Source organism: Gossypium raimondii, chromosome 1 (assembly GCF_025698545.1).
Source record: "Gossypium raimondii isolate GPD5lz chromosome 1, ASM2569854v1, whole genome shotgun sequence".
Lineage (NCBI taxonomy): Eukaryota > Viridiplantae > Streptophyta > Magnoliopsida > Malvales > Malvaceae > Gossypium > Gossypium raimondii.
In genome coordinates, this window is record NC_068565.1 from 13,056,703 (window position 1) to 13,082,664 (window position 25,962).

At 31.4% G+C, this 25,962-nt stretch overlaps 2 protein-coding genes across 4 annotated transcripts; both read left to right on the top strand.

The window, feature by feature from the left end:
• The first annotated feature begins 205 nt into the window (after positions 1-205).
• Positions 206-14,474, top strand: LOC105782843 (uncharacterized). 2 transcript variants are annotated; one of them, XM_012607887.2, is made up of 21 exons: positions 206-673; positions 1,014-1,155; positions 2,231-2,562; positions 3,212-3,293; positions 3,376-3,655; positions 4,485-4,543; positions 4,910-4,999; positions 5,469-5,560; positions 5,715-5,813; positions 5,941-6,018; positions 6,696-6,780; positions 6,900-6,958; positions 7,093-7,162; positions 7,340-7,431; positions 9,237-9,299; positions 9,409-9,475; positions 10,902-11,165; positions 11,537-11,653; positions 12,489-12,641; positions 13,469-13,611; positions 14,050-14,474. In XM_012607887.2, the coding sequence occupies exons 1-20, from the start codon at positions 264-266 to the stop codon at positions 13,562-13,564; spliced, it is 2,730 nt and encodes a 909-aa protein (XP_012463341.1). In that variant the 5' UTR covers positions 206-263; the 3' UTR covers positions 13,565-13,611; positions 14,050-14,474. The 2 variants fall into 2 exon arrangements, with proteins under 2 accessions (XP_012463341.1, XP_052487858.1); XM_052631898.1 differs by lacking the exon at positions 206-673 and adding an exon at positions 1,963-2,048 and having other exon boundaries at positions 1,016-1,155.
• Positions 14,475-17,760: 3,286 nt separating this feature from the next.
• On the top strand, positions 17,761-21,529 carry LOC105782848 (peptidyl-prolyl cis-trans isomerase FKBP43). Of its 2 annotated transcripts, XM_012607897.2 has the most exons (12): positions 17,761-17,946; positions 18,040-18,107; positions 18,204-18,436; positions 18,519-18,661; positions 18,885-19,227; positions 19,398-19,580; positions 19,713-19,928; positions 20,124-20,346; positions 20,524-20,611; positions 20,842-20,883; positions 20,997-21,045; positions 21,132-21,529. In XM_012607897.2, the coding sequence occupies exons 1-12, from the start codon at positions 17,934-17,936 to the stop codon at positions 21,211-21,213; spliced, it is 1,683 nt and encodes a 560-aa protein (XP_012463351.1). In that variant the 5' UTR covers positions 17,761-17,933; the 3' UTR covers positions 21,214-21,529. The 2 variants fall into 2 exon arrangements, with proteins under 2 accessions (XP_012463351.1, XP_012463367.1); XM_012607913.2 differs by lacking the exon at positions 18,519-18,661 and having other exon boundaries at positions 18,204-18,390.
• The last annotated feature ends 4,433 nt before the right edge of the window (positions 21,530-25,962 follow it).

A 25,962-nucleotide genomic window follows, 5' to 3' on the forward strand; every position in this document is an offset into this window, starting at 1 on the left:
TGATATGATATATTAATCTAAAATATGATATTTATATAGTTGGATTTAAACCAACTGGATTTTTTAATGTATAATTAATTTAAGAAAGTTAATTTTGTTGAATTTTTAGATTTAGGATTAAATTGAACTTTTTAATAATTTAAATAATTAAATCAAAAGAATTAATAATTGGTGACCAAAATAGAAGCTAATTGCCATTTTTGATTGTTACTTTGTAAAACCCTTAAACCTCTGATTTCTCTGGCTTTTACTCCAATACCTCAATGAACATGGCCGAACGCGAAATAGAAATCCTACGAGGGCATGAGCTACGGCTCCTTCGCTGCACCCTCTGTCAACCTCCGTCTGATCCTTCTTCTCACCTCCAACCTTCTGGTTTCGCTGCTTCCGTTCCTCCTCTCCACGCTCTTATCTCCGACTTCCTCACTTCCGTCGAGTCCGGGAACTACCTTGGAGCCCTTTCCTCGGACGCCGCACGACTCGTCCTTGCCTCCCCCGACTCGGACCTCTCTTCTCACTCGCCTGACCGAGTTTACTCCGACTTACTAGACCGAGTCGAATCATTCATCAATGAACCTTCCATCGACGATGCGGAAAAAGCTTGTAGGGTTGTTCTTGTTGTGTGCGTTGCTGTGGCCGCTTTATTCTGGTTCATTCAATGCAATTTGACTGGGTAAGGCCTTCGATTTCTTGTAAAATGTAAAAGTGACTGCTACCGTTTGTCTGCAGCTCTTTTACTCTCCTTTTACTTTCCGAATAATATATATCATAATAACTGAGTTTTGATATGAAATCCAACAATATTCTTGAAACTTGGAAAAAAAAATATGCATTTTAATAAAACAAGAAAATGTGTTTATTTTTTATGTAAGAATTATGTTAAAATTGGAATTGTATTTAGTTTTTATGTTTGGTTTTAATCGTTTATGAATATTCTTTTTGCTATTTCTTTTATTTTAAAACTAATTCATTTCCTTTTTTTTCTTAAAATAAATTTTGAATTTAAAAACTAGGCCGGTGAATGGGTTACCAAAGCGTCCACTACCAATGAAGGCATGGTGGGAAGCAAGTGAGATGGTGGAATGGGAAAGTTGGGCGAGGAATCAACTCATGGCTGCTGGCTCAGACTTGCTTGGCAAGTTCTGTTATCTTCAGGTATATATATTATCAGTTCTTAAGCCTGTCCTCCAATTTTATAAAATAATGTTAATTTTTTTGCTTGTTGCTGCTTTACCGTTTGCTTTTCACTTTTGAAGCAATGAGCAAAAACTTTTAGATTGGGGTATCTAAGTGAAAGAGAGCAATTTGAAGAATTAAAGCATTAGATGAATCTTCTTCTTTAAGTAATTGTTATATTTTAATTGGCCCTTTCTTTAGTTATTTACTCGGTTTTCTGGCCACGTAGTAGAAAGCAAGTAGGATAATAAAGGTGAGTCTTGTTTTGCTTGATAAGATATGGGAGTGGGAGGATGGAAAAGGTATTGGTGATTTTGTTTTCTCATGCTTGTTTAAGAGAGAAGAGTGATAGGAGAAAAAATGGAAGTATTTCCTATCTTCATGCTATCAAAAAAGATAATCTCCAATTGGAAAGATTTTGGAAGAGAAAATGGGAGGCATGTCAGTTGAGGGTTGGTAATTTACAGTGCTATTCATATATATATATTTGCTGTATTATGTCCAGCTACGGGGGGGTATAACGTTAAATAATGGGGTTTCATATCTTTGTTTCCGGTTTCAACTCTACAAACTACAAAGCAATGTATGAAACAGTATTTTTCTTTCCATGCGCTTTTCCATCTTTCCAAACTAGTATACTAGTTCAAATAAACTGATTCTTTTTTACTTTCCTTTTAGTCTTTTTGTTCTCAACTTCCCATAATTTTAACTGGTACAGAGTATTAGGCTTTCATTGTTTTTTTCTCCTTGATGTTTGCAAGTTAATTTTACCTTTTCTTAAAACAGAAGCAGATGGCGAGATGCAAACCACTATAAGAAAAATGACAATAAACTCATAGTATTATCCGTTATAAAAGTGAATTGCTTTCTAGGTAAGCCTAATTATATTAATAATGCATGCATGTGCCCTGTATAAAATTTGAGAATTGAAATCTGTTCCTTGAATTCCATTTGTTTGAGGATCTAGTTGTGTTATTTTGGACGATGCTCTTGTTTTTTACTTTATAGTTTGAGTTCTATAAATTTAGTTAAGATTATTTTGTCTGCTTTGTAGTACATCGTTTTTGCCAAAATGTTGCTCCTGAAGACAAGAGATCTACTATTTGAAGCAAGTTTCATGTCCACATTTAAGATCAGGAGCATTTCTTGGTGGCTGTTTAGAGCTTTACTTATTCATCAACAAATTTTGGATGAGCGGTCTTCTTCCCTTTTTGAGTTATTGCAAGTATTTAAGGGTGAAACTTTAGGTCATTTTGGAAGTTTTGAAAAAGTGACAAGTTACTGGGGTGCTCAATTACAAGATGGGGAAGCATCTACAATTGTTTCAATGGTTCATTTAGAAGCAGGGGTGCTAGAATATATTTATGGCAGACTTGATCCTTGTAGGTGAGTTTCTTGTAAGCATGGTCTATTGGATAAGCTTATTACAAAGTTATTGATTTTTATTCAAAAGATATTGAAAAATTGATCGGAATATTTATACATAGTTTGATCTTTCCTTAATGGAATTGTACATACATGTGTGGAGCTACTTATTTACACTGGAGAAGATTATCCCCCTTTTTATCATCCCATGTGATTTCTTTTTCCATCAATTAGTTTCTCATTGTTTTGATTTTTTGTTGCGTGCTTCAGAATTTGAGAGGCTAGCATGCTCCAAATGACATATTTTGCCTGTCAATATTTATTTGTGGTATAACTCAACAAATATTTGTTTTTAACAGGTTTTAGCTGGTGGGTCATACCTTTTCTCTAGACATGGTAGTTGCTTAAATTTTTTATTTCGAGTGCCAACAATTTATGCCATATGTAAAATATGAAGAGGGAAATGTAGTAATTCAATCATAGGGAAAATATTGGAAGCCTGATATTCTCGCTTTGTAGGTGATTCTATGCTTTGCAATTTTTATCTTCAAACCTGTTTTAAGTTCTCCAACCATGATTATTAGATGCATGGCCTGAAGTTCCAACTGGTATAAGGTGCTTTGGTTTTCAAGCTTACTTTTATTCATTGAATTCATTTTGCTCATTTCAGGCTAGATTTGGAGTCAGCTGAAGTGGTAGCTGGCCTTCAGCTCTCTGTTACTGGTATTCTTGGCTTACGTACTGTACATCAGGTAAATGTTGAGAAGGTCTTAATAATGCCTTTTGTGAATTATCATTCAGTTACCCTTAATATTAAAAATTATTTTTCCTTAGGTAGAACCAAAGGCACAAATGATATTGGTTGCAAATACAAGCTCGAAATCAGTAAGTGGTGATATAAACACTTCCATAGCTCCTGACACGCAATTGACTGGTCCAAATGTCAGTGAAGCATCTGACATATATATGACCCCAAAGCTGGTAGAGAATGGTAATGGTTTTAGAAAGAATGAGTGTGGTGGTGTTGTGTCCACTTTAACAACAGTCCAGCAGGCAGTGGTTTTAGCACAATGCCTGCTGATTGAGAAGAGTAGTCCACATGGTGAAATGCAAGGTAAGGGGATAAAATATTAGGGGAGTGGACCTTTTGCTGGTATGAGCATTGCTTTTGGTTTTCTTTTATTTATCTCTATTATAACATGATATATAAAATCTTTTGCTAAGGCGCTATTATACTCTAGGCTATACTGCCTTTTTCTTCACAAATTTTAGCTTGTTTGGCTTGGTCACTAAAGAGTAAAAGATGTTCACAAATTGAAATTACTTGAAATAATTAAGAACAAACAATTTATTTATTTGTCTATCATTTACTCATTCTTTTCCTGCAGAAGTTTCATCTTATAGCTTTCATAGACTTATTTTTAAGCTTTAGAGAAGTTTTTGATGTCTAATTTTGCTCGCCTTCATCTTCAGTCTAGATTAGTTGTGGGAAAAGCAAAATAATTGCATTATTGGTACTCTTCATTGATGTACCATTTTTGGAACTCTATAGGCATATACTAAGTTGTAGCTATCTCTCCTGTATCATACCGTTGTGTTGTTATTATATCTCTGATATCATATAAGTTTAGAAAAAAGTAAACCGGATTCTTCTTATTTGTTGATTATGGAAAATACTAGAATTATAAGTATGAAAAGAATCTACCAATGAATCCCTTAATCCTAGCAGCACAAAATAAAATCCCTTAATTTAAGGGATAAATGTAATATCCTTATCTAAAAAGAGTAACAAAATATCAGTGAAACTAGAGACTAATGCCTAGTAAATAGGAATTACTTTTATTATCTTTGCTAACTATCAGACAGTGATTGTAAATGTCTACATGGCTTTCTTTTTTTCATAATATACATATTTAAAATTTGCTGTTCTATGTCTGTTTCAGGTTGGGATATGGCTCCATATATTGAGGCAATTGATTCTCAAAAATCATCATACTTCATTGTAAGCTGATTATTGCAAGAGTATCCAGTTATTTGTGTCAAAAAAATTTGTCTACAAGTTTGTTTGGGGTTTTTAATCTTTAATTTTTAACTGGATGAAATGTGAATTATATTCCTCGAAAATTTTGTGCTTTACAAAAGTAGCTTTCCTTGAAATAAGCATGTCAGAATTGAATATGCAATCTAAATGTAGTCAAGATAGTCAAGTGATAGTGGCTTGTCCCAAATAAAGATGATTTAACCAGCATCACCATTATCTATAAGATGAACTATTAGTTTTTTCTTTTTCTAAATGCTGAAGGTTGTTCAGTATTGAAATGATCTTAAGCTTTAATTTGGTTTGCTGCTTGCTTTGAACTTGTTTCAGTTGAAGTGCTTCTGTAACATATTACGAATTCGTTGGGAGTCAACTCGCAGTCGCACCAAGCAGCGTGCTCTAGAGATGATGGATAACTTGGTAAGACTAGTGTCCAAGTATTGATGCTTTTCTGGCCTCGTTTAAAATTATGGTGTGGCTTTGTCATTTTATTCCCTGCTTTTCCTTTGCTTATGTTTGATTTTGTAATCACAATGTCCAATTAATAGTTTAACATTTATTTCTACTGAACATATTATTTTATTTATAGTATGCATACATAGTTATTGATACTCTGTACTACTTCAAATAATGTGATGAATGCCAAAATTTTATATCCTTTCTACCATTGTGTTGAGTAACTAATCATGCATCTTGCCTCAGTGAGTTGCTTTTTCTGACATTGAACAAGAGTTTTTTCTAAGAAGTTGACTTCGGGTGTTTATAAGCTGTTGCTTCTTTTATCTGTCTTTTCTTTTCTTAAGTTTACTTTATATGCATAAAGATTTTCAATTCTAGTATATTTGGGGCCTATTTCACTTTTTAACATACTTATTTTGCACTATTTCAGGTTGAGAGTATTCATAAGCCTTCACCTGGGGTTCCACTGAGGCTTCCTTTTTGTTTTTCTGTTTATATCCCGACAATTCCTGCTCTTCGGAAGTAAATCTTTTGTTTTTTTGGCACTAAGTTGCATCATACTTACAATCTTGTTTTATGTAGTTTGTATTTTATCTTCTTTAATGGAGCCAATTGTTTTAAAAATATCTTGCAGTGTTTCTTTATTCATTTTTTCTCCTTTTCCTCGTAATTTCAGGCAATATGGTGATATTTTAGTTAGTTGTGGCTTGATTGGAGAGGCGCTTAAAATCTTTGAGGATTTAGAGTTGTGGGATAATCTAATATACTGCTACAGGTATGATGAACTATAGCGTCTCTGTTTTGAGTTACCTTGTCTTCTGTGTTTATCCATGGCTTTGTTTCTTTTTGGAACTCTGTTTCCTATTTCAATCTCATGTGAGATATGGCTTATGCTTAAACAGCAAATTAGAGAAGAAAGCAGCTGCTGTTGAACTCATCAAGGAGCAGCTGTCTAGGAGGCCAAATGACCCAAAGTTATGGTAAGGAGGATTACCTATTTTTATTCCTTTTATTTCAGTTTACAAATGCTTGTGCCTAGGCTAAAGGTGTCGGTCACCACGTTTACATTCTACATTTGCTAAAAAGACAAAATCATAATTAATGAACATGAACAAATAGCTAAAATGTAATACTGCTTATAACATAACAATTCTATATTAAAGTAAAATAATGCATCATGTTATTCAAAATGTTTGCCATTTAACTATAAGTGTTCAAAAATATTTTTTGGTTTTATTTCCAAATGCCTGTTTTGCCTTCTCAAAGTAAAACATTAATAACAAAGTCAACACCCATATATGGTAATAATACATTTTCACATTTAATTTTGATTTCAGTATAATACCGAACCTAACATAACAAGTCTATATAGAAGTCAAATCAAGCATTATGTCTTTCAAAACGTTTGCAATTTAATTTCATGTTCTTTAATATATCCAAGCACGTTTTAGCTTTTCTATAATATATATATTTCTTTTATATACTAAAATTCAGATACTGTAAAATTATTTGAACTTCTTATTTTTAAGTCTTTGTATCTTGTCAACCGAGTTGGCTTTGGTAAGTTCCAATGTGAAATAAAAAAGATTAAAATTAAAACTAAAATTCAATTTAAAATTAGTGTAATGTATCTTAAAATGTAATTTTTAATTTGTAGGTGTTCATTGGGTGATATTACACATAGTGATGCCTGCTATGAGAAAGCCTTGGAAGTTTCAAATAATAGGTCAGCACGAGCTAAGGTGACTGGCTTATGTTTCTTATAGTTAAATTGGTTTCAGTATGTCTTGTTTTAGTATTATTATATTTGGTCTTTAATTAATTTTTTTTCATTTTTTTTATTTCCTTCTCTGTGTGCCAGCGATGTCTTGCCTATAATGCATATGGAAGAGGAGAGTATGAGAAATCTAAGATCCTATGGTATATCTGCTTCATTGTTTCTTCTGCTGTTTCTGTTACAATTGGACTTGTAGTTTTTGTAGCTTATAATTGATTTGGCTGGACATAAAACAAAAAGGATTATTTGGCTGAAAAACTGATTACAATTGACTCAGGGAGTCTGCCTTGGCCTTGAATTCGTTGTATTCAAATGGATGGTTTGCACTAGGTGCTGCTGCATTGAAGGTAAGCAACTTGATATTTCTGTTTTGCTTTTTGTGCTAGGCAAACTTGTTGATCTGTTTATTAAGTTTTGCACCAATTTTGCACGCTTAGAGTGTATATAACTAAATGGATTCTTTTTGTGCAACTTTGTTTCTGTTTTAAAGCTTTTAACCTTACCATTAGCATCATGCTGTACAGGCTAGGGATGTTGAAAAGGCTCTTGATGGTTTTACTCGTGCAGTGCAACTTGATCCTGAAAATGGAGAGGCTTGGAACAATATTGCTTGTTTGTATGCTCTTTTCTCTTTCATCTTTCATAAGTTTTCATTTGTTTCTGCAAGATGTTTGTACATTTCTCTTCTGGCAATGCCAATCACTGATTTTATTCACAGGATGATTTGTGTTTGGAGTTTCTCAAATGAATAGGGGCTGGTTTTTTTTTTTGCAGCTTTGGCATTTTTTTCTGTATGCTTCATTTTTTTTCCCCTTTTTTGTTATACATGCATCTTAAATATGGATTATTATCATTGTCTAGATGAATTAACTGGTTTAATGAGAATTGGTTATTTTAGTTTTTACATGCTTCTGGTTTCAGGTCAGTGTACAGTGAATTCTGAATTTTTTTTATAACTTTTTACCCAGAACTGTTTTAGGATGGCTCCAGTTAACCCTGTGGCTTATTTTACTATTCAAGACATAATGAAATTTATTAAGTAGTACCTTTGTTTGAACTAGTCCAAACAGAGATCATGTTGCTTAGGTAAAAAATTAATGCCTTGATGTCAAAAGATTATATTCTAATTTAAAGATTAAATTTTGCATAAATTTATTTGATTAACTTAGCAATCAACATAAATGCACCTACTTGATTGATTAAAAAGTAAAATAAAAAGAATTTAACTAATATTAATGAATGAGGTTTAGACCAAAAGTATTACTAAATTTATAATTATAAACTTACAAGGGATAAATTACAAAAAAATCTTGAGGATTAAACATCAATATACCTTATTTTTTAAGGTAGTTTAAGATTGTTAAAATATATATATATATTTTTTTGGGGGGGGGGAATACAAATATACCTTATTTTAAATGGTAATATAAAGGATTTAAAGAAAATTTATAATATTCCCCCCCCCCCCCTTGACCGTTCAACTCTTGATTGGGCACTGCAAATATGTCAATTTAATATGATAATGTTTATAATTGATATGACAAGATAACGGATGATATTCCCATATAGGAAAAGATAGTGAAAAGAAAGGAAGATGAACCCTTTTATCATATCATTAGAATTTTGGTCCTATCAAAAGAAAGAATAGGGAGCACATTTTGTCCCCATGTAATATTCGATATTACTATTATTTGTGTGCATGCTTGTATCTATATGTATGTGTTTTGAAAATTTTGCTTGTGAGAAAAGAAAAATAGGCTCAATGAATTATGGAAACATAGGTGAATTGCTTATTGCATGTACCATAGAATGGTTTCAATTTATATGGCTTAGGGATGAGTATCAGATAGGTTATGTGTCCAACATAGGTAGTTCAACTTTTTTAAGTTTTTGGAGTATCGAACCTTTGTACTCTATGTCCTCTATATGCATGTTGGACATGGATGGTTTGTAGAAAGTGAATAGAAGCAACTTAACGTTCTATATCTGTGCCACATGTAATTGCAAAAGGTAAAATTACTGTGTAGAAGTGACATTTTGAAGTGGAAATATAGACTTACGACTGGAATACATCTAAAGATTTTCGTCTGGTTGTAGCTACTATTTAAGAAAGTTATTGCTGGAGTCATACTAAGGAAGAGTTGTTTGTTATGGAACTAAAGTACAGCCAAGTTCAAGTTTCATTAGGCTTGTTTGGTAGCTTAGAGATGCTTTTTGAGAGATATCTTTACTGAACTATGTTTTCATATTTTTTGCATCTGAATCAAATATCACTATTTGAGTTTTCTGCTTCGTTGTGTGAGGGAATTTCTCCATCATAGTTCCTTTCCTTATTTTGATGGAATTTGTGTTGTTATTTTCAATCATATTAGTGTTGGTTCATGGTAAATTTTATCTATCGGATATCTGTTGATGATGCAGACATATGATTAAGAAGAAGAGCAAAGAGTCCTTTATTGCCTTCAAGGAGGCCTTGAAATATAAGTACTGCTTTTTTCACCTTGATTCAATTACATGTTATGCACACACCAGACCATATTCTCAAACACTCTGTTTATTGCTATATGGTACCAACAACCTTCTTTGGTGACAGACGAGATAGCTGGCAGATGTGGGAGAACTACAGTCAAGTTGCTTTTGATGTTGGCAATATTGGTCAGGTAATAATCTTGCTTAAGCTGTTTGGTTTTGAGGTGTTATTTTGGTGGTAATAATTATCCATATTAGTATAGCCAATGTGGTTTAACATTGAGCAAGTCTTTTCTTTGGCCCTTCTTGGAAGGCTTTGGTTGATTCGTCTGAAGATATAATATTAGGAGAACTTTTCTGGCCTTTTTATGCAGATGGTGGAGAACATTTTATAGCATTTAACAAGTATTAGCTGGTTATTTTGAGTTTCAGATTATTCAAGTTCAATTTAAAATTTAAATCAGTGAGGTTGAGTTTGATTTTGGGTCACTTTTTTATATTAACTTGTAGTTTATTTTTCTTTTTTTAATAAAAATATAAATTATGCTTGATTTAGGTTTCATGTTGTACCAAAAAACAGGGTTTCATGTTGTCATTTGGGGTTCAGCTGAGGGTCATTTTTTGGTTGATCTGGATCTGGGTTACCTCAGGTTCATGTTCAATCAAAATCTCTTCAGGTTTTGGTTTATTGAGGGTTTTTTTCTCTGTTTATTCAGGTTTGGGTTGTTGGGATTTAGGCTTTGCATGGAGGGTGGAGAGAAAAATGTTTGGAGAGAGGACAAAAGTAGGATGGAAAATATGCTTTTGCTTCTGTGCATTTGCTTTGTATGAAATATGGAAAAATGGAGAAAAGAAACTAAGTTTTTTCATCCACTGCTTGGGTTTATGGATTACTTGTTTGTCAGATCTGGTGAAAACAGTTACATTGACAGGTTTTATCTAAATATGCTTTATTTTTTTTCCCTTCATCCACCAAATATGGATGGATTTTGTGGGCTTGGAAAGAAAACATCTATCTCTCCCCTTTTCTTTCCTCTTGATTTTCTCTCCTATCGTAGCGCTCCTAAATTAATCCATTTTGTTTTCCCTTTTCGATCTTTCCAGTTTTCTGCTGTGCCATGCAAATCCTTAAGAGTCTAATTAGGTTAAGCTTCAGACTGTATGGGTTAGTCATTCATGTCAGATTTGCCTTTTCCAGTTCTTTGAACCCAGGGAAAACAAGCTTATTTGTAATAACTTGTTATAAATTACAAGACAGTTCACTGTACTCAATTTTCACCACATTGTGTCTATGAGCTATATGAATCTTTCCTGTTGTCTAAGAGGCTAAATTCTGAACTAGTATGGGCTAAAGTGTATAAATGCAAATGAATTTGAATGGGATAGAAAATAACTTGTGAGTTTGAATGAGCCCTTATGTTAAGATAAACTTTTTTTGCACATAAATGGGAGTGCTTAAATGTAAACTTTTACTGTTCTTTCTGGTTTGTAATCTCGAGATTCTCAGCATGTGAGCTTTTTCTCAAATAGCCTTCAGTTGAATGACTATTAATCTCAATTTTATTTATGAATATACTTCTATTTGTCTTTTATCTCTCTTTTTATTTATCTTTGTAGTCTCTTGAAGCTATTAAGATGGTGTTAAATATGACCAATAATAAGAGAATTGATGTTGAATTGCTCGAGAAAATCATGCAATATCTGGAGGAAAGGACTTCAGCAAGACTGACTGCTGTAACCAATGATGATGATCTTCCCAGTCAGACCAGTTCTGATTCAATTCCATGTTCTGTTAATCCATCTGCAAATGCTGAGAAGAATGCTGGAAGATTGAGAGAAAATGAGCATTTGTTGGAATTTCTTGGAAAAATTCTACAACAGGTTTCCAATACTTTAATGGTTGTTTTGTTGCTATTTTCCCTTCTTATTGAGAGTGTTGCTAAACTCTCTCATGCGGGGCATCAAAAGTTGTCTCCTTATAGGATTCTAATGCTCAGCACCTATCACTGGACTTCTAAATTCGTGGTCAGATGAATTTGTACTTAAACATAATGCTTTATGCAGGTGTTACTTGGGATGTGCCAGTTTGGCTAAATTATGTCTATATGATGATATACGTGTGTTTCTAATTGAAATGAGGCTACTCTCTTTGTAGATATATCTAAGATATGCAAGAAGTAAATAAGTTATCCATTCAGAAACAGTAATAAGTATCGCCACTATACCTAATGTATATGACTTGTCTGATACAGATAGTTCGGAGTGAAAGTCGGCCAGAATTGTGGGGCTTATATGCAAGGTGGCACAGAATTAAAGGTGACCTCACAATGTGCTGTGAAGCACTCTTAAAGCAAGTTAGGTCATATCAGGTATCTCCATTAACATTTACAATGCCTTATATTCTGCTGTTGTACTTAAAGCATTATAATTTGCCAAGAATATTCTTTTCCTTGAAGAGTATACGATGTGCTTTTTGACCTATGTTCTGACTTTGTGGTGTCAAAAGTAAGAAGCACAGAAAATTAGGCAAAAATTTGCCATGATAGTTAAGTTATGGAACTTAGCTCAATTTCGAGGAATTCTGCTTTCTGGAAAACAGCCTAGTTTGAGCTAAGTTAAAGTTTGTTATTTAACAAGCCTGAGGTTAAGTGTATGCTTGGATGCTGAAGACTTCTGGTATACATTTTATTTTGATTTGCCTGGCTTTGGACTTTATCCCCCTTTCGTGCTACCACATTTTACATTTGCCTCTTCCTTTCCTTGCCCTTCCTACCTTCAAACTACTTCTTTCTCAATAAAATGGTTCTAGATAGGACTAAAATACAAGTATGATTACTTCCCACTTTTCTTTATAGTATATCAGTAGAAAGAGTAGGAAAAAGTAATTGATGCCTAGCTGAGTTATATGTCTATTTGGAGATTGTCTTTTATGCCTTATGTGCTATTATTCAGAATTGACCTTGAATGTAATTCTGAACCATGATGACAACAACAGCAGTCTATTCAGTCTTGGTTGTCTTGCTTTCTCCTGTTTTGTTCTTTCATGCATAGGTTTTTATCCTAATCTAATGAAATAATGACGTGTGCAACAAAATTTGTCATCCTATAGTTGATCTCTAAAAAAATGGATTTAAGTGCCCATCATTTATTGTTGTTATGCCATGAGTTTGACTCTCTCTCTCTCTCTCTCTCTCTCTCTCTCAGGGATCTAATTTGTGGAAAGATGAAGACCGGTTTAAAAGCTTTGCACAGGCCTCATTGGATCTTTGTGAGGTCTACATGGATATTTCTTCCTCTACCAATAGTCGTCGAGAACTACATACTGCTGAGATGCACTTGAAGAACACTCTAAAACAGGCAAGTAGTTTAGTTTTGCGGTTTATGGATCGTGTTGCTGCATCATTTACCTTTTCTGTGCTTTCTAGCTTAGTCTAAATTTCTCACTTTTTCATATAATTGCTACTTGCTCACTGTTAAAAACTAGTTTTGTATCTTTTTTCGTGTAATTTATTTTTACTGATTCAGCTGTAGGGCTTCACGTTATTCATCCTTCTGATTCATTTTAAGTTTTAAGTTGAAGATATTTTGAATCATAACATCAATGAGAGGAAACTGTCTTTTGTTATAGATGTTTAACATTCCTAATTTGGTAATGTCAACAAACAATGTGTTAGTTACACGTTTGGTACCTAAACTATTTCCAAATTCTTTTTTTTTTATTGAAATTTTAAAAATTATTAGTTAGGTACTCAATCTTTGTTTCCGCACATCAGTTTGCAGTTGCACACGTGACTTGGAATATTAGTGAAATGCATGACTTGTCCTCTAATAGCCAACAAAGCATGCAAATATCATTATTTAATTGGATTCTTTTGACATATCACCCATTGACTAACAATCCCAGTTTTATGTGCAAGTTGATGGATGAAAGAAAGTTTGAGTTCCTAATTGCAAACTTATAAAATTTAGGTACGAAATGTGTAATGAATCCAAACAGTTCAATTAACTGAATATTAAGTTTACAAATGGAAACGGAGTGACTTTGCAATAAAATATTGTTGCTTAAGTGTAGTTAATCTTGACCGATTTTTACTCTCTAGTGCTTGAAAAATCAACTACTTGTATTTTTCCCTAGTCATGTTGTAAGTAGCTGATTGATAAGGTAGAATTGTGGCACTTTTTAGGCTGGGACATTTTCAGACACCGAAGAATTCAGGAAGCTTGAAGCTTGCCTTGATGAAGTAAAGATAAAGCTCCAGGCAGAGGCTACAGCTAGTTAAAAGTCAAAACCCAGAAAGTTTGCAGGATTCACTTTCTACTTCTGAGGGTAAGCTTGCAGCCTTCTTTTATCACTATGTGAATTTATGTTTTTGGTTTAGGCTAAAGTTTTGCAGTTGTAATCAGTGTTATCAGGATGTGTGCCTGGGCGTGCTCATGTCTTGTGTCTTAGTGCTAGAAAACAAAGGTGCCCTAGCCCTAGGTTCTTTTTATTTTAACCGATAGGCATAATTGAAGTTCATTATTTTATTGGATGTCCCTTTACTAGTAAGATAAGGGATAGTACTTGTTAACACATGCACAGAGACATTTATACATATTGCATCTTCACTCTAGTGTTTATTTATTTTATATTTTTGGCCACGGGCAATGTAAGGGTTTTAGTGCTTGGATTGCACCTTGAGCCCTCAACAACACTAGTCGTAATCATAGATGAGCAAGCAGTAGTACATCACTTGCTGTTTCATGTTATGCTTTTTTCTTATAGGAGCTCAAATGGCTGATAAAACAAAGGCGATACAACTCTGCAAGTTATATAAATGGCCTAATTTCTCCTTCCTGTTTGCTTGGGCTCTGAGTTTAAGATGTGAAAGTCGATAGTCAGAGGAAGAAAAGGAAAGAATAGTTCCCTTTCTAACCAAAACAAAATTGTTTCCTAATGCACTCAGGTTTTACCAGGTGGAGGATTCTATTTAAGAAAAAGAATGATATTTTGAAGATGCTATGCCTATACGTTTAGAAATTCGATAGTCTTGTAAAACCCAAAATTTAGTGTCTAAGTTGTATCATACCCTGTTTGTTTATTTTAGGATTAAATATGTTAAGAGGTGTAACGAAATTTAATTTTATGACTTTTAAGTCTTTGTACTTGTTTTGATTTGATAACCCGAACCTAATTCAATTTTCCCGTTAGTCTTGTTCACGGGGTAATTATAGAAGCTCAATACTTTTTAAAAGGCATAATAAATTCTAAGAGATCTTTTAATAAAAAAATCTTAAAACTATTATAAAATTTAAAATTTTCACAAAATTATGAAAATTAACACTTTAAATTTCAAAATGAACTTCAAAATAAAAAATTATTTTAAGAAATTCAGAAAGTTATAAAAGAATATATAAAATGTGTTAATGACTTAGATGATAAGTTTGTTCTTGGGCATTTTCAGCTCAATTTAGTAAGTTAAATATTAAAAATATTTTTATGTAAAGAAATGTAAAAATAGCTTTATTCGAATCCAATCGTATAATTATTCCTATTCTCTGATCCAAGGAGCATGAAATTTTGAGGCATTTAAATTTAAAACTGATCTCGTTAGAAAATAATTCCAATCGTAGTTTATATAGTGAATATTGAATCAAGTTTTAAAATGAGTACGTCTTTTAAGACTACCTTTGGGCTTTTAGTTGTAATTAATAGAATTGGAGGTAATTGGAATGCTTTAGGATTTGTTGATGTTTGAAAGAGTTTTGAGAGATGCAATGAAAAATTATACAACTTACAAGAGAAGGGAAAGGGTTCAAACCACTTAAGATAATATGATTTTGATGTTGGGTTTAATATGGTACAAGATGGTTAGAAATTGAATCTTTGTTAAGAAGGTTTTGAAAAGTAATCAAAATAATCTCAAAATCTATAATTGTTGATATCATAATGTTGTCATTACGGAAACTTGACACCTATGAAAATGAATATACCCAACCAAAAAGTTAGGTATAATGATAAAATTAGTTGTCAACCTTTACTTATTTGTCAAATTGGAACCTATTTTTTAACCATTAACATTTTTTTGAAAGGAACCATTAACATTTTAGAATTAGTCATTGTTTTTTAACGAAATATTGATTAAAACACTAAATTTTTAATGATGTTGGCGTGAAAACTTGCATGACAAATCCACATGTACTTCATGCTGATGTGTAACATTATTTGTCTTATTTGTCACGTTAATAAATAATTTAATCATTATAAAATATCAAAATAATATGAAGTATACATTTATTATCATGCGGGTTATCATATTTAAAAATTTAAAGTTTTAGCCAATATTTTCGTTAAAAATCAATAATTCAATTCTTTTAAATAATTAATGATCAAATTAATTATTTTCAAAAGATTAGGTCAAATTTATTTAAAAATAATAATCAAATTGAGAAAAATATAAAAAGTTACCGAAAATTATTATGAAAATTAATTATTTTCAAAAGATTAGGTCAAATTTATTTAAAATAATAATCAAATTGAGAAAAATATAAAAAGTTACCCGAAAATTATTATGAAAATAACTCATAGTCATAACTATTTTAATACTTAATTAATTTTTTTCACTATATTGAGGGTATTTTACTAAAATAATACAAAAAAAATACCAAAATAGTATACTATTTTTTTTATTTACCAAAATGGTACAAAAAAAAAACAAAACAGTAGAAAATGGGATGCCACAGGCTGCACCAAAGGTGCCTGTGGCAGAGGCTGCCCCAACATGTTCGTATTTTGGCCCTTTGTTCGTATTTTTTTCCTGGATTTTATTTTTCTTAAAAAATATACTATTTTCTAATTTTATTATTTTACATTATTTTAGTACATTATTTTTGAAATGTATTCATTTAGTTTGATTTTTAAATAAATTAAAAAAAAACCCTTATTTTGGCCCTTTGTTCGTATTTTTTTCCCGGATTTTATTATTTAAAAAATACTATTTTATATTTTATTATTTTACATTATTTTAGTACATTATTTTTAAATGTATTCATTTAGTTTGATTTTAATTAAATTTAAAAAAACCCTTATTTTGGCCCTTTGTTCGTATCTTTTTCCCGGTTTTATTATTTTACATTATTTTAATACATTATTTTTGAAATGTATTCATTTAGTTTGATTTTAAATAAATTTTAAAACCCTTATTTGACCCTTTGTTCGTATTTTTTCGGATTTTATTTCTTTCAATAAAAATATATTATTTTAGCATTTTATTATTTTACATTATTTTAGTACATTATGTTTGAAATGTATTAATTTACTGTGTTTTTAAATAAAATTTTAAAAAAACTTATTTAAGCCCTTTGTTAGTATTTTTTCTCAGATTTTATTACTTTTAAAAATATATTATTTTAAATTTTTATTATTTTACACTATTTTAGTACATCATGTTTGAAATGTATTAATTTACTGTGTTTTTAAATAAATTAAAAGTAATAAAATGGGAAAAAATACAAACAAAGGGTTAAATAAGGGTTTTTTAAATTTATTTAAAAACACACTAAATAAATACATTTCAAACATAATGTACTAAAATAATGTAAAATAATAAAATAAAATAATATATTTTTAAAGTAATAAAATCCGAGAAAAATACTAACAAATGGAAGAAATAAGGTTTTTTTAAAATTTACTTAAAAATAAAACTAAATGAATATATTTCAAAAATAATTTACTAAAATAATGTAAAATAATAAAATACTAAAATAATATATATTTTAAAGTAATAAAATCCGGAAAAAATACGAACAAAGGGCGAAATAAGAGTTTTTAAAAAATTATTTAAAAACACACTAAATGAATACATTTCAAAAATAATGTACTAAAATAATGTAAAATTAGAAAATTAGAAAATAATATATTGTTTTAAAGTAATAAAATCCGGAAAAAATACGAACAAAAGGCCGAATAAGAGTTTTTTAATTTATTTTAAAAACACAATAAATTAATACATTTCAAACATAATGTACTAAAATAATGTAAAATAATAAAATAAGGAAAGAATATATTTTATTGAAAGTAATAAAATTCGAAAAAAATACGAACAAAGGGTGAAATAAGAGTTTTTTTAAATTTATTTAAAATCAAACTAAATGAATACATTTCAAAAATAATGTACTAAAATAATTTAAAATAATAAAATTAGAAAATAATATATTTTTTAAAAGTAATAAAATCCAAAAAAAATATGAATAAAATGTTGAAATACGAACATATTGGTGCAGCCTCTGCCACAGGCAGCTTTGGTGCCGGCATCCCATTTTCTACTGTTTTGTTTTTTTATACAATTTTGGTAAATAAAAAATAATATACTATTTTGATATTTTTTATTTTTTGTATTATTTTAATAAAATACCCTATATTGAAGTAAAAAAAAAAAACCCTAAAAATCGATCATAAAAATCCCTTGTATTTATCATTCCCTCCTTTTACGGCCACGTTTCCCTTTTCTTCCATTTTTCCCATTCTTTTTTTTAAATTAACAAGGGTTGCTGAGTGGTGAGCCGCTTCAAAGCCTTCAGTTTCCCTCGCAACTCACACGATAAATAAGGGTTTACCTAAATTTTCTTTCCATTTCTTAGAAGTCACCTCTCTAATCTCTTCGCTCTTCAATGGCTTTCTGGGGTTACTTCTTTTTCTTCTTTTCATTTCTCTTCATTTTTCCTTTTTTTTTTTTGTAAAGTGAAGTAAGCTTAACATTTTTTTCTATTTTTGTAGGAACTGAAGTGAAACCTGGGAAACCCTTCACTCATGCTCCTCTCAATGGAAGGCTTCATCTATCTCAGGTACTATTAATAAAATTTCCAATTTTCTTTCTTTCCCGTGTTAATGGCTTATTTTCATTATCTGATGAGAAAATAAACAAAAATATGTTTTCTCAGGCGACATTAGGAATGGGTGATGGAATAAAGAAAAGCATAGTTCAATGTAATGTGGGAAATAAGATGCCTGTATTTCTATGCTGTTTGTTTCCTGATAAGGCTGAGTGTTGTCAACTCAATTTGGAATTTGAGGAGTCTGATGAAGTCGTTTTTTCTGTTATTGGCCCTCGAACTGTTCATCTTACTGGTTACTATCTGTCCTCTTCTTCCCTTAATCATCATAATGATGAATCGTATCCTTTTGTTTTTATGTTTTGAATTTACTTCATGTTCTTGGGGTTCTTTCCTACCGTTTGCATTAACTATATTGCTCAGAGAATCATATGGGGAGGATATTGCTGGGACAGAAACAGAAAGATCCGAGAATGGTGAAGAAAGTGAATATGGTGGTAGTTTTATTGATGATGAAGAACCACAAGTCCTCTCATCTTCTCAAGATTTTTCTGCTGTATCAGAATGCATGTCTCACTACATTGCTTTACTTTCTTGGCAGTTTTCACTTCCTTAATCTGGTTTTATCTTTGTAAATAGTTTACAGAAAATGATCTTGCATAGAGAAACTGTTTCCATCATCTGTATATTAAGTTTACCTTTTAGTTTTTAGGCATCTTTAGTTTTGGTTAGATATACATTTGAAGTCGTTTTCTAATTTAAAGGTTTTTTTTTTTTGTCTAATTTCAGCAAATGAAGAAATGGCAGACTTAAAGATACCTAAGGGTGATAAAGGAAGGCCTAAAAGAAGGCTAAGGAAGAAGTACCGGAACAGTGGATCTGAAAATGGGGAAAGTTCTTCGCAGAAGGATTTCACCAGTGGTGTTGCTGCTATGGAAGTATTGGAAAGTGAAACTGAAGATAAATTGCCTATCTCCTCACTGTCTTGGGGGAAATGCACATCAAAGAGTGGAAAAGCCAATGTGGAGGAAAAATCTAGGAAAGAAACAGATAACCGTAGTGACAATGAGATTGAAGATAATGTTACCATGTTAAAAGGGACTAATGCTGTGAGAGGTGTTGAGCCTGAATGGTATGATTGCCTTATGACAAATAATTCTATCAAACAAATAATGAAATTCGATGCAATATCTAAGCTAACTATATTGACAAGGTGATCCATGGGTGCCAACCATCATCTATGGTTGTTTGCTTCATTGATCATTATTTCTGCCTGCATTTGATTTTCTTATTGGCTTGCAGTAAATCAGGGAATAGGAATGGAGGAAAACAAAAGCATGAGCTTCGTGTTGGTAATGCTTTAGTGCCAAAGAAGAAAAGAGAAGATCTGGCAAAGGAGGAAGGATTACTGGAAGCTGATCATTGCATGATTGAAGAAGTGATATTGGAGCAAAATGACCAAAATAAGAAACTGACCAGTAAGAAGTGCGTGATATTATTTTTTTAAAGATTTATCTGCTCAAGGAAACCCATGTTTCCATGCTCGTCTGGGTAGTTGTATCCTTTGCAAGCAAATTGCCTTGTAAGTAACAACTTCTATCTGATATGTTACTGCAGGAAATGTAAATACGATAATCTCTTGCTGGCTTCCAGTCAAGTGGATACTGAAGTTGGAGTTAAGCTAAAGAGGAAAAGAAAAGAACAATTTGAAGAGAAAACACTTGAAAACAATGTTAACAAAGAGGATGAAACGCACAAAATTGGTTCAAATTATACCGTGACCAAGGATGTAGATGTGGAGGATAGGGAAAATCAAAACCAAGTTAATGACAAGTAGGTGTTTATCCTTTGACTCACATTTCTGTGAATAGCCATACTGTAATTGCAATTTTCTCATGTCTAATTTATAATCTCTCTTGGATGCCTGAGTTGGCTTTGCTACCATATCTTATTGTTTTCTTGTTCCAATCTTTTTCATTTGCTATTTTTTGGAGTTTAACTGTGTACTGTTACTTTCCTTTCTTAAAGTCATTCTAGGAAGACGAAAAAGAAGAGAAGGTGTAAGGATGAGGAGGGGGATGCTATGAAGGTGGAACCACCTGTCTTACCAGCCCATGAAAAGAAGAGATCTGATGTGGAAATGGGGGCTAAGAACGCTAATGACAAGGAAATTCAGCTGTCAAATGGAATTATCATTGAAGAGTTAGAAATGGGGAAACCAGATGGGAAAATAGCTTCTCTTGGTAAAAAGGCACGTAGTCTTGATTTTCTCTTCTGTGATATATTGTAATGATATTCTGAATTTTCTTTGTGGTGGTTTCTTGGACTTGAATGAATAGGTACTCAATTTCTTTTAATTAATGCTTTACTTGTAACTTCTTCCATGCTAGGCTAAAGGAAATTATTTACAAAGTTTTCTTGGTGCCAGGTTCGTGTCCATTACACTGGAAAATTGAAGGAGAGTGGGCAAGTATTTGATTCAAGTGTTGGCAGAGCAAACTTAAAGTTTCGTCTAGGTAAACATCTTTTGTTCAGTCTTGCTTTGCAAACGCAGTTCGCAGTGTTTGATTCTAAGAAGTCTTCTAATTCCATTCCTTATCATATTACATTGTTTTGTATGGACAACCGGCATTCTACATTCTAGGGAGACTGATTAATAGAGTTGGCGGGCATGTTTTTTATTTAAATGCTGGTCTTTGCAAAATGCATACATTTTTAAGTTGGACATTTTATGTTGCTATTATAGGTGGGAAAAAAGTTCAAGAACTATGGAATGTCGGCCTTGATGGTATGAACTTTCTTTCTTTTTCTGAAGTTTTTTATCTGCTAACCAATTGAATATGTCAGTTACCCTTAGTTTGAATTCTATGTCTAATGTGTTTAAATAATGATGATTCCTAGGCATGCGAATTGGTGGCAAACGTAGACTCATTGTCCCTCCTTCAGTGAGGTATGCAATTCAATTTTGTTAAATAGTGCTCCAAGCTTGTTTGTTTCTATAGGTGTATGTTCAATTTTCTTGGGTTTGTGTTGCAGTTATACAAATGAAGGAACAAGTGAGAATATTCCACCAAACTCCTGGCTGGTTTTTGATGTTGAATTGATTAAAGTCAAGTAATTTCATTTTTGATCGAAAAGTCAGGTAATTGGTTGGCATCGTGCACCAGTTTTGTTTAGGCATACTTGCCTTAATTCTTCAAAGAATTACAAGTGCAGTAGTAAATGAGGTTGGACTTTGTCTTTGGACTTGGGATTTTATAATGCGTTGCTTAGAAATGATTAGAAGTGAAAATATATAGTATTGGCTGTCTATGGTAAAACTTTCTTTACTCTTTTTTTCCATGGCTGAAAATTATGTATTTATGCCTATTAATATGCTCGCATCACATGTCTGTTTCACCATGTATAATATGCGAGACTCTTGATTGCCTGAACTATCATACTGCTTTTCTTTTCTTTTAATATAAAATTATCAGTGTTTTTTCAAATTAAAAAGGACGGTGATTTTACACTATTTTATTACTTTTCTATAGTTGTTATTTTAATAATTTAATCGAATGTATATAAAAATATTATAAAAATAAAAATAAAATAAAATATTTAAAAAGTACATTGTCATTGTGTTATTTGTTGCTTTTAATTTAATCTAGCAATTAGTTATTAGCTGTTTTTCTTTCTCCAAATTTCTTTGAACTAAAAGAGAGTATTGTCAGTATATATTATTTTCTTGTTAGAGCAAAAATAACATGTATAAATTTGGATTAATTTGATTTGGTTAATGAATTCTAAAAAAATAAGTTTATTTAATGATTAAAAATTTTAAAATTTCAATTTAATTAATGATAGTTGGGTTACACTTGCAATGTTAGTGTTTATATTTCACATAAACATTATTTAGGAAGCTAATTGTATGATCCCAATCACCCTCATATTCAATTACTATGAATAAACCACTCGCAAAGAATATATATATACACACATTCACTCATATGAATTTCACAAAGAATAGATTAGCTCATACTAAGTCAAAATACAATGACCACCAAGCATTTTTATTATTTACAATATAATAAAATGCTTAAATTTAATTAGGATTAGAACATATCTATCTTTAATTACATAAATTAATATTAAAATATCATATTAACATATACTTTAATTTGTAAAACATATTCATGAAGTAATAATTTTTTTATAACCACGGGTGAACTTCATCATTTTAGTGTGGGTAGATCTTCTTATGATATACTATTTAATTCTTGATGGTGAATCGATTTAATAGATTAGATTTTGTTTTTCATGATATTTATCCAATTCGATGTCATGAAAATGTAAGTCATTGAATTGAATTTAAAAGCGACAAATTTATATATCTATAGGATTAAATCTAGAGTTTTTGTGAGTAAAAAACAATAAAATTTATGGATATAAATTTCATTGTTTAAACCTAATTTGTACTCTTTGTTTTTCTAGATGTGACTACATATTTATAATGAAGAGGTTCAAGGAAGAAGATATTTCAAGGAGAAGGAATGATGGATGTGATAACTATAGTAGAATTGGAGAATTGAGAGAAAAAGATGACAGTGAAATCCATTGAAATTTGTCTTTGGCAATAAAATAAAATAAAAAAGGAAGAGAACATGGTAGCTTTGAGGGCGCAACTATGGTGAAAGATAAGGACAGTCATATGGCTCTGTTGTAGAAGACTTTATGCAAATTCACAGCACTAAATAAGATTTCTTCTTTTGAGATTGGTTGTCTTGAACCAATATAAATTTAGGAAGATCTAAAATAGTACTATATAAAAAATTGATACAACATATTCAGGGAAAAATACCAAAAAAAGCCGTTTTTTTTTAAAATTTACCGAAATGGGCCGATTTTTTGATTATTTACCGGAATGAGCTATTTTCCGGGAAATCGCGTCCACGTCGTAGCGATGTCGAGTGCGATGTCGGGACATCGCGTCCACGTCGTAGCGACTGCTGGCGTGGACACAAATCGCGCCTACGAGGACGCGATTTCTTTGACGTGGCATGAAACGAGTTTATGTTTTTAGCTTGGAAAATTTTGAAAGGCCATAAATTTTAGCTCGGTTGTCCCGTTTGCCGCAGTTTTCGTCGAAAAAAATCCTTTTTTGCCCCTAAATTTTGATTTTTTCGGTTTAAAATTGAATTTTGAAACATTCAAATCATTATTTTCCTTATTTATTTGAAGTAAACACGGATCTTTTTTACGTAATTGTCTTATATCATCCTGTTATAGGTATAAGTCACTCATTCCACTTTTGAGAAGTTCCTAAAATTTTCCATTTTATTCAATTTAGTCCCTAAAACCTAAATAGTCATATTTTCAAATCTAAGCTTCGTTTTTCAATTCAAATTCAAATTCATCCTTCCATAACATTCAAATATTATTAAATACAAAAATTTCATGCTAATTTTGAAATAATTACACTTTAGTCACTATACTCGTAACTAACAAATTATACTTTACAAATTAGTCCCTATTCATCTCTAAGCAGTATGTCGGCGTGTAGATCTCAAAAAGTTATTCGAAATAAAAAAAAATCGTCTCAATCTGACAACCGAGCGAAAAGTTATGGCCTTTCAAAGTTTTTTAAGTTTAAAAACATAAACTGTTCATGCCACGTCAGCAAATCGCGTCCTCGTAGGCGCGATTTGTGTCCACGTAAGCAAATCGCGCTGACGTGGACCCGATGTCCTGACACGTACCCTGACATCGCGCTGACGTGGATGCGATTTCGCGGAAAATGGCCCATTCCGGTAAATAATCAAAAAATCGGCCCATTTCGGTAAATTTTGAAAAAAACGGCTTTTATTGGTAATTTGCCCACATATTCAGACCATTAAAGTGAAGGAAAGACCTAACCATAATCTAAAAGAGGCGAATGACTAGACACAGAAAGAAGCTCATATTGACATTTCATTTGTTGACCCTCTGAATGTTTTCATTACATTTTTTTGATATTTTTATGGGATTACATTAGATGCACCTATGCACAGAAAATACATCACAATTGAACACATTACTAAAAAACTAGAATAAAATAAAGTTGAAATAAATTTTACTAATTAAAATTAATTATAATTTCTCATCTTCAATCTCTTAATAACACTAAAATTTTTTAGTTTAGGGTTCTCGAAAATCTTGAGAAAAAATATACCTAATACATTTTTTTTTCAATTTTGTTAGAAGTAAGACACCATTTATGGAAATTGAATAGTGGTGAGAGGAGATCAACCCTGTGCTTCAAAGCAAAAAAAAAAAGTTGCACTGTTTGTAAGGAATAAATGATATTTTTTTCCATATATTTCTCATATCTGAGAACTTTTACAGAAAGTCCATAAGTTCTCAACTTGGGGCAATGTGCAAATTACCTTTTGACCTCTTTTGTAAATCTTTATTAGGTATAGGTTTTTTCCTCAAGATTTTTGAGATCATTTTAGTACAAGGATTAAGAGTTGGTTGAATTGTGTCATTTAACATTTCTAGAACTCATATTTATGGAGCATTGTTGATCCGCTGAGCTTTGTATTATAATCATGATAATAATATAACTTACCCAAATCTTTAGTTTATATACTAATTTTAATAACTATTTATCATTCGTAGTCTAATAATCTCATTATTCATACACTAAGATTTTAAACAATTTTATTGTTTACCTTAAATTAGTAAAATCTTTTTAATCTACATATACGATTAAATGAAATAGTATGTTTAGAAGGTAAAAGACAATTTATGAAGCACTTACAAAAAAGTCGAAATATTTTTACGCTTTGCAATTAAAAGCTTTCCTCTTCCCCTTCTTCCTCCACCCTTTTCTATAATTGTCACTTCTCATAAACACATACAACCATATAATTCATTATCATTTCTAAATACTTAATTTGTAACATAACACTAGATACACAATCTAAACATGAATGCAAGCTAAATCCATGGCATTTTCACCTCTTCTAGGTGAAGTCATAAAATTTTTCAGGGTCAGAATTAAGTTATATATTTTTATAAGAGCTATGTTGTACTAGAAAAATTGTACTAGAAATTCATACAAGGTTTAATTCTCAAGTTTTCCCACACTAGGTTTAAATTATTGGAGAGGTCATAAACGGTCCCACTTAAAACTCTACAATATAATTTAAGAGCTCAATATATCATTAAAATTATATGCTACAAAATATTGAAAGATAAATAAAAAGCAATAAAGAACACTAGAAATTTAACGAGGTTCGATAAATTATGCCTACGTCCTCGGACACTACCAAATGTATTTCTCTGCAAAAGATACAAGTGAAATACTGCAAATAAGGAGAGAGAAAACTTGCCTTATGAAGAATATGACAAGTTTTGGGATAATTCAAAAATGGAGAAATAATCCCTATTTATAGTAGTACAAAACCTCCACAACTTGTATTTTTTAGATGTGGGATTGTGTTATTTCAACAAATATCGACCTTAGTAAATTTTACATCTTCAATCTCTTTACAGAACAACATTTGATAGTGTCTTCAAATTTCAACATTCAGGTTTTAACATTGATCAAGTTCAAACATAGTTGGATCTTGAACACAGTCACAACCTTAGTCATCATATCGACAAGATTCTCATTGGTTGAAATTTTCTAGATTTTTACTCCACTTTTTTTTTTCCAGAATCTCTCGTACAAAATGATACCGAACTACTTCTTCATTGCATGATAAACTTGATTCTTTTCTAACTGAATAGTACTTTAACTATCACAATGTACTTTGACATATTTATGCTTAATTTCCAGTTCACCAAACAACCTTTGAAGCAAAATTGCCTCTTTTACAACCTTTGTGATTGTCATATACTC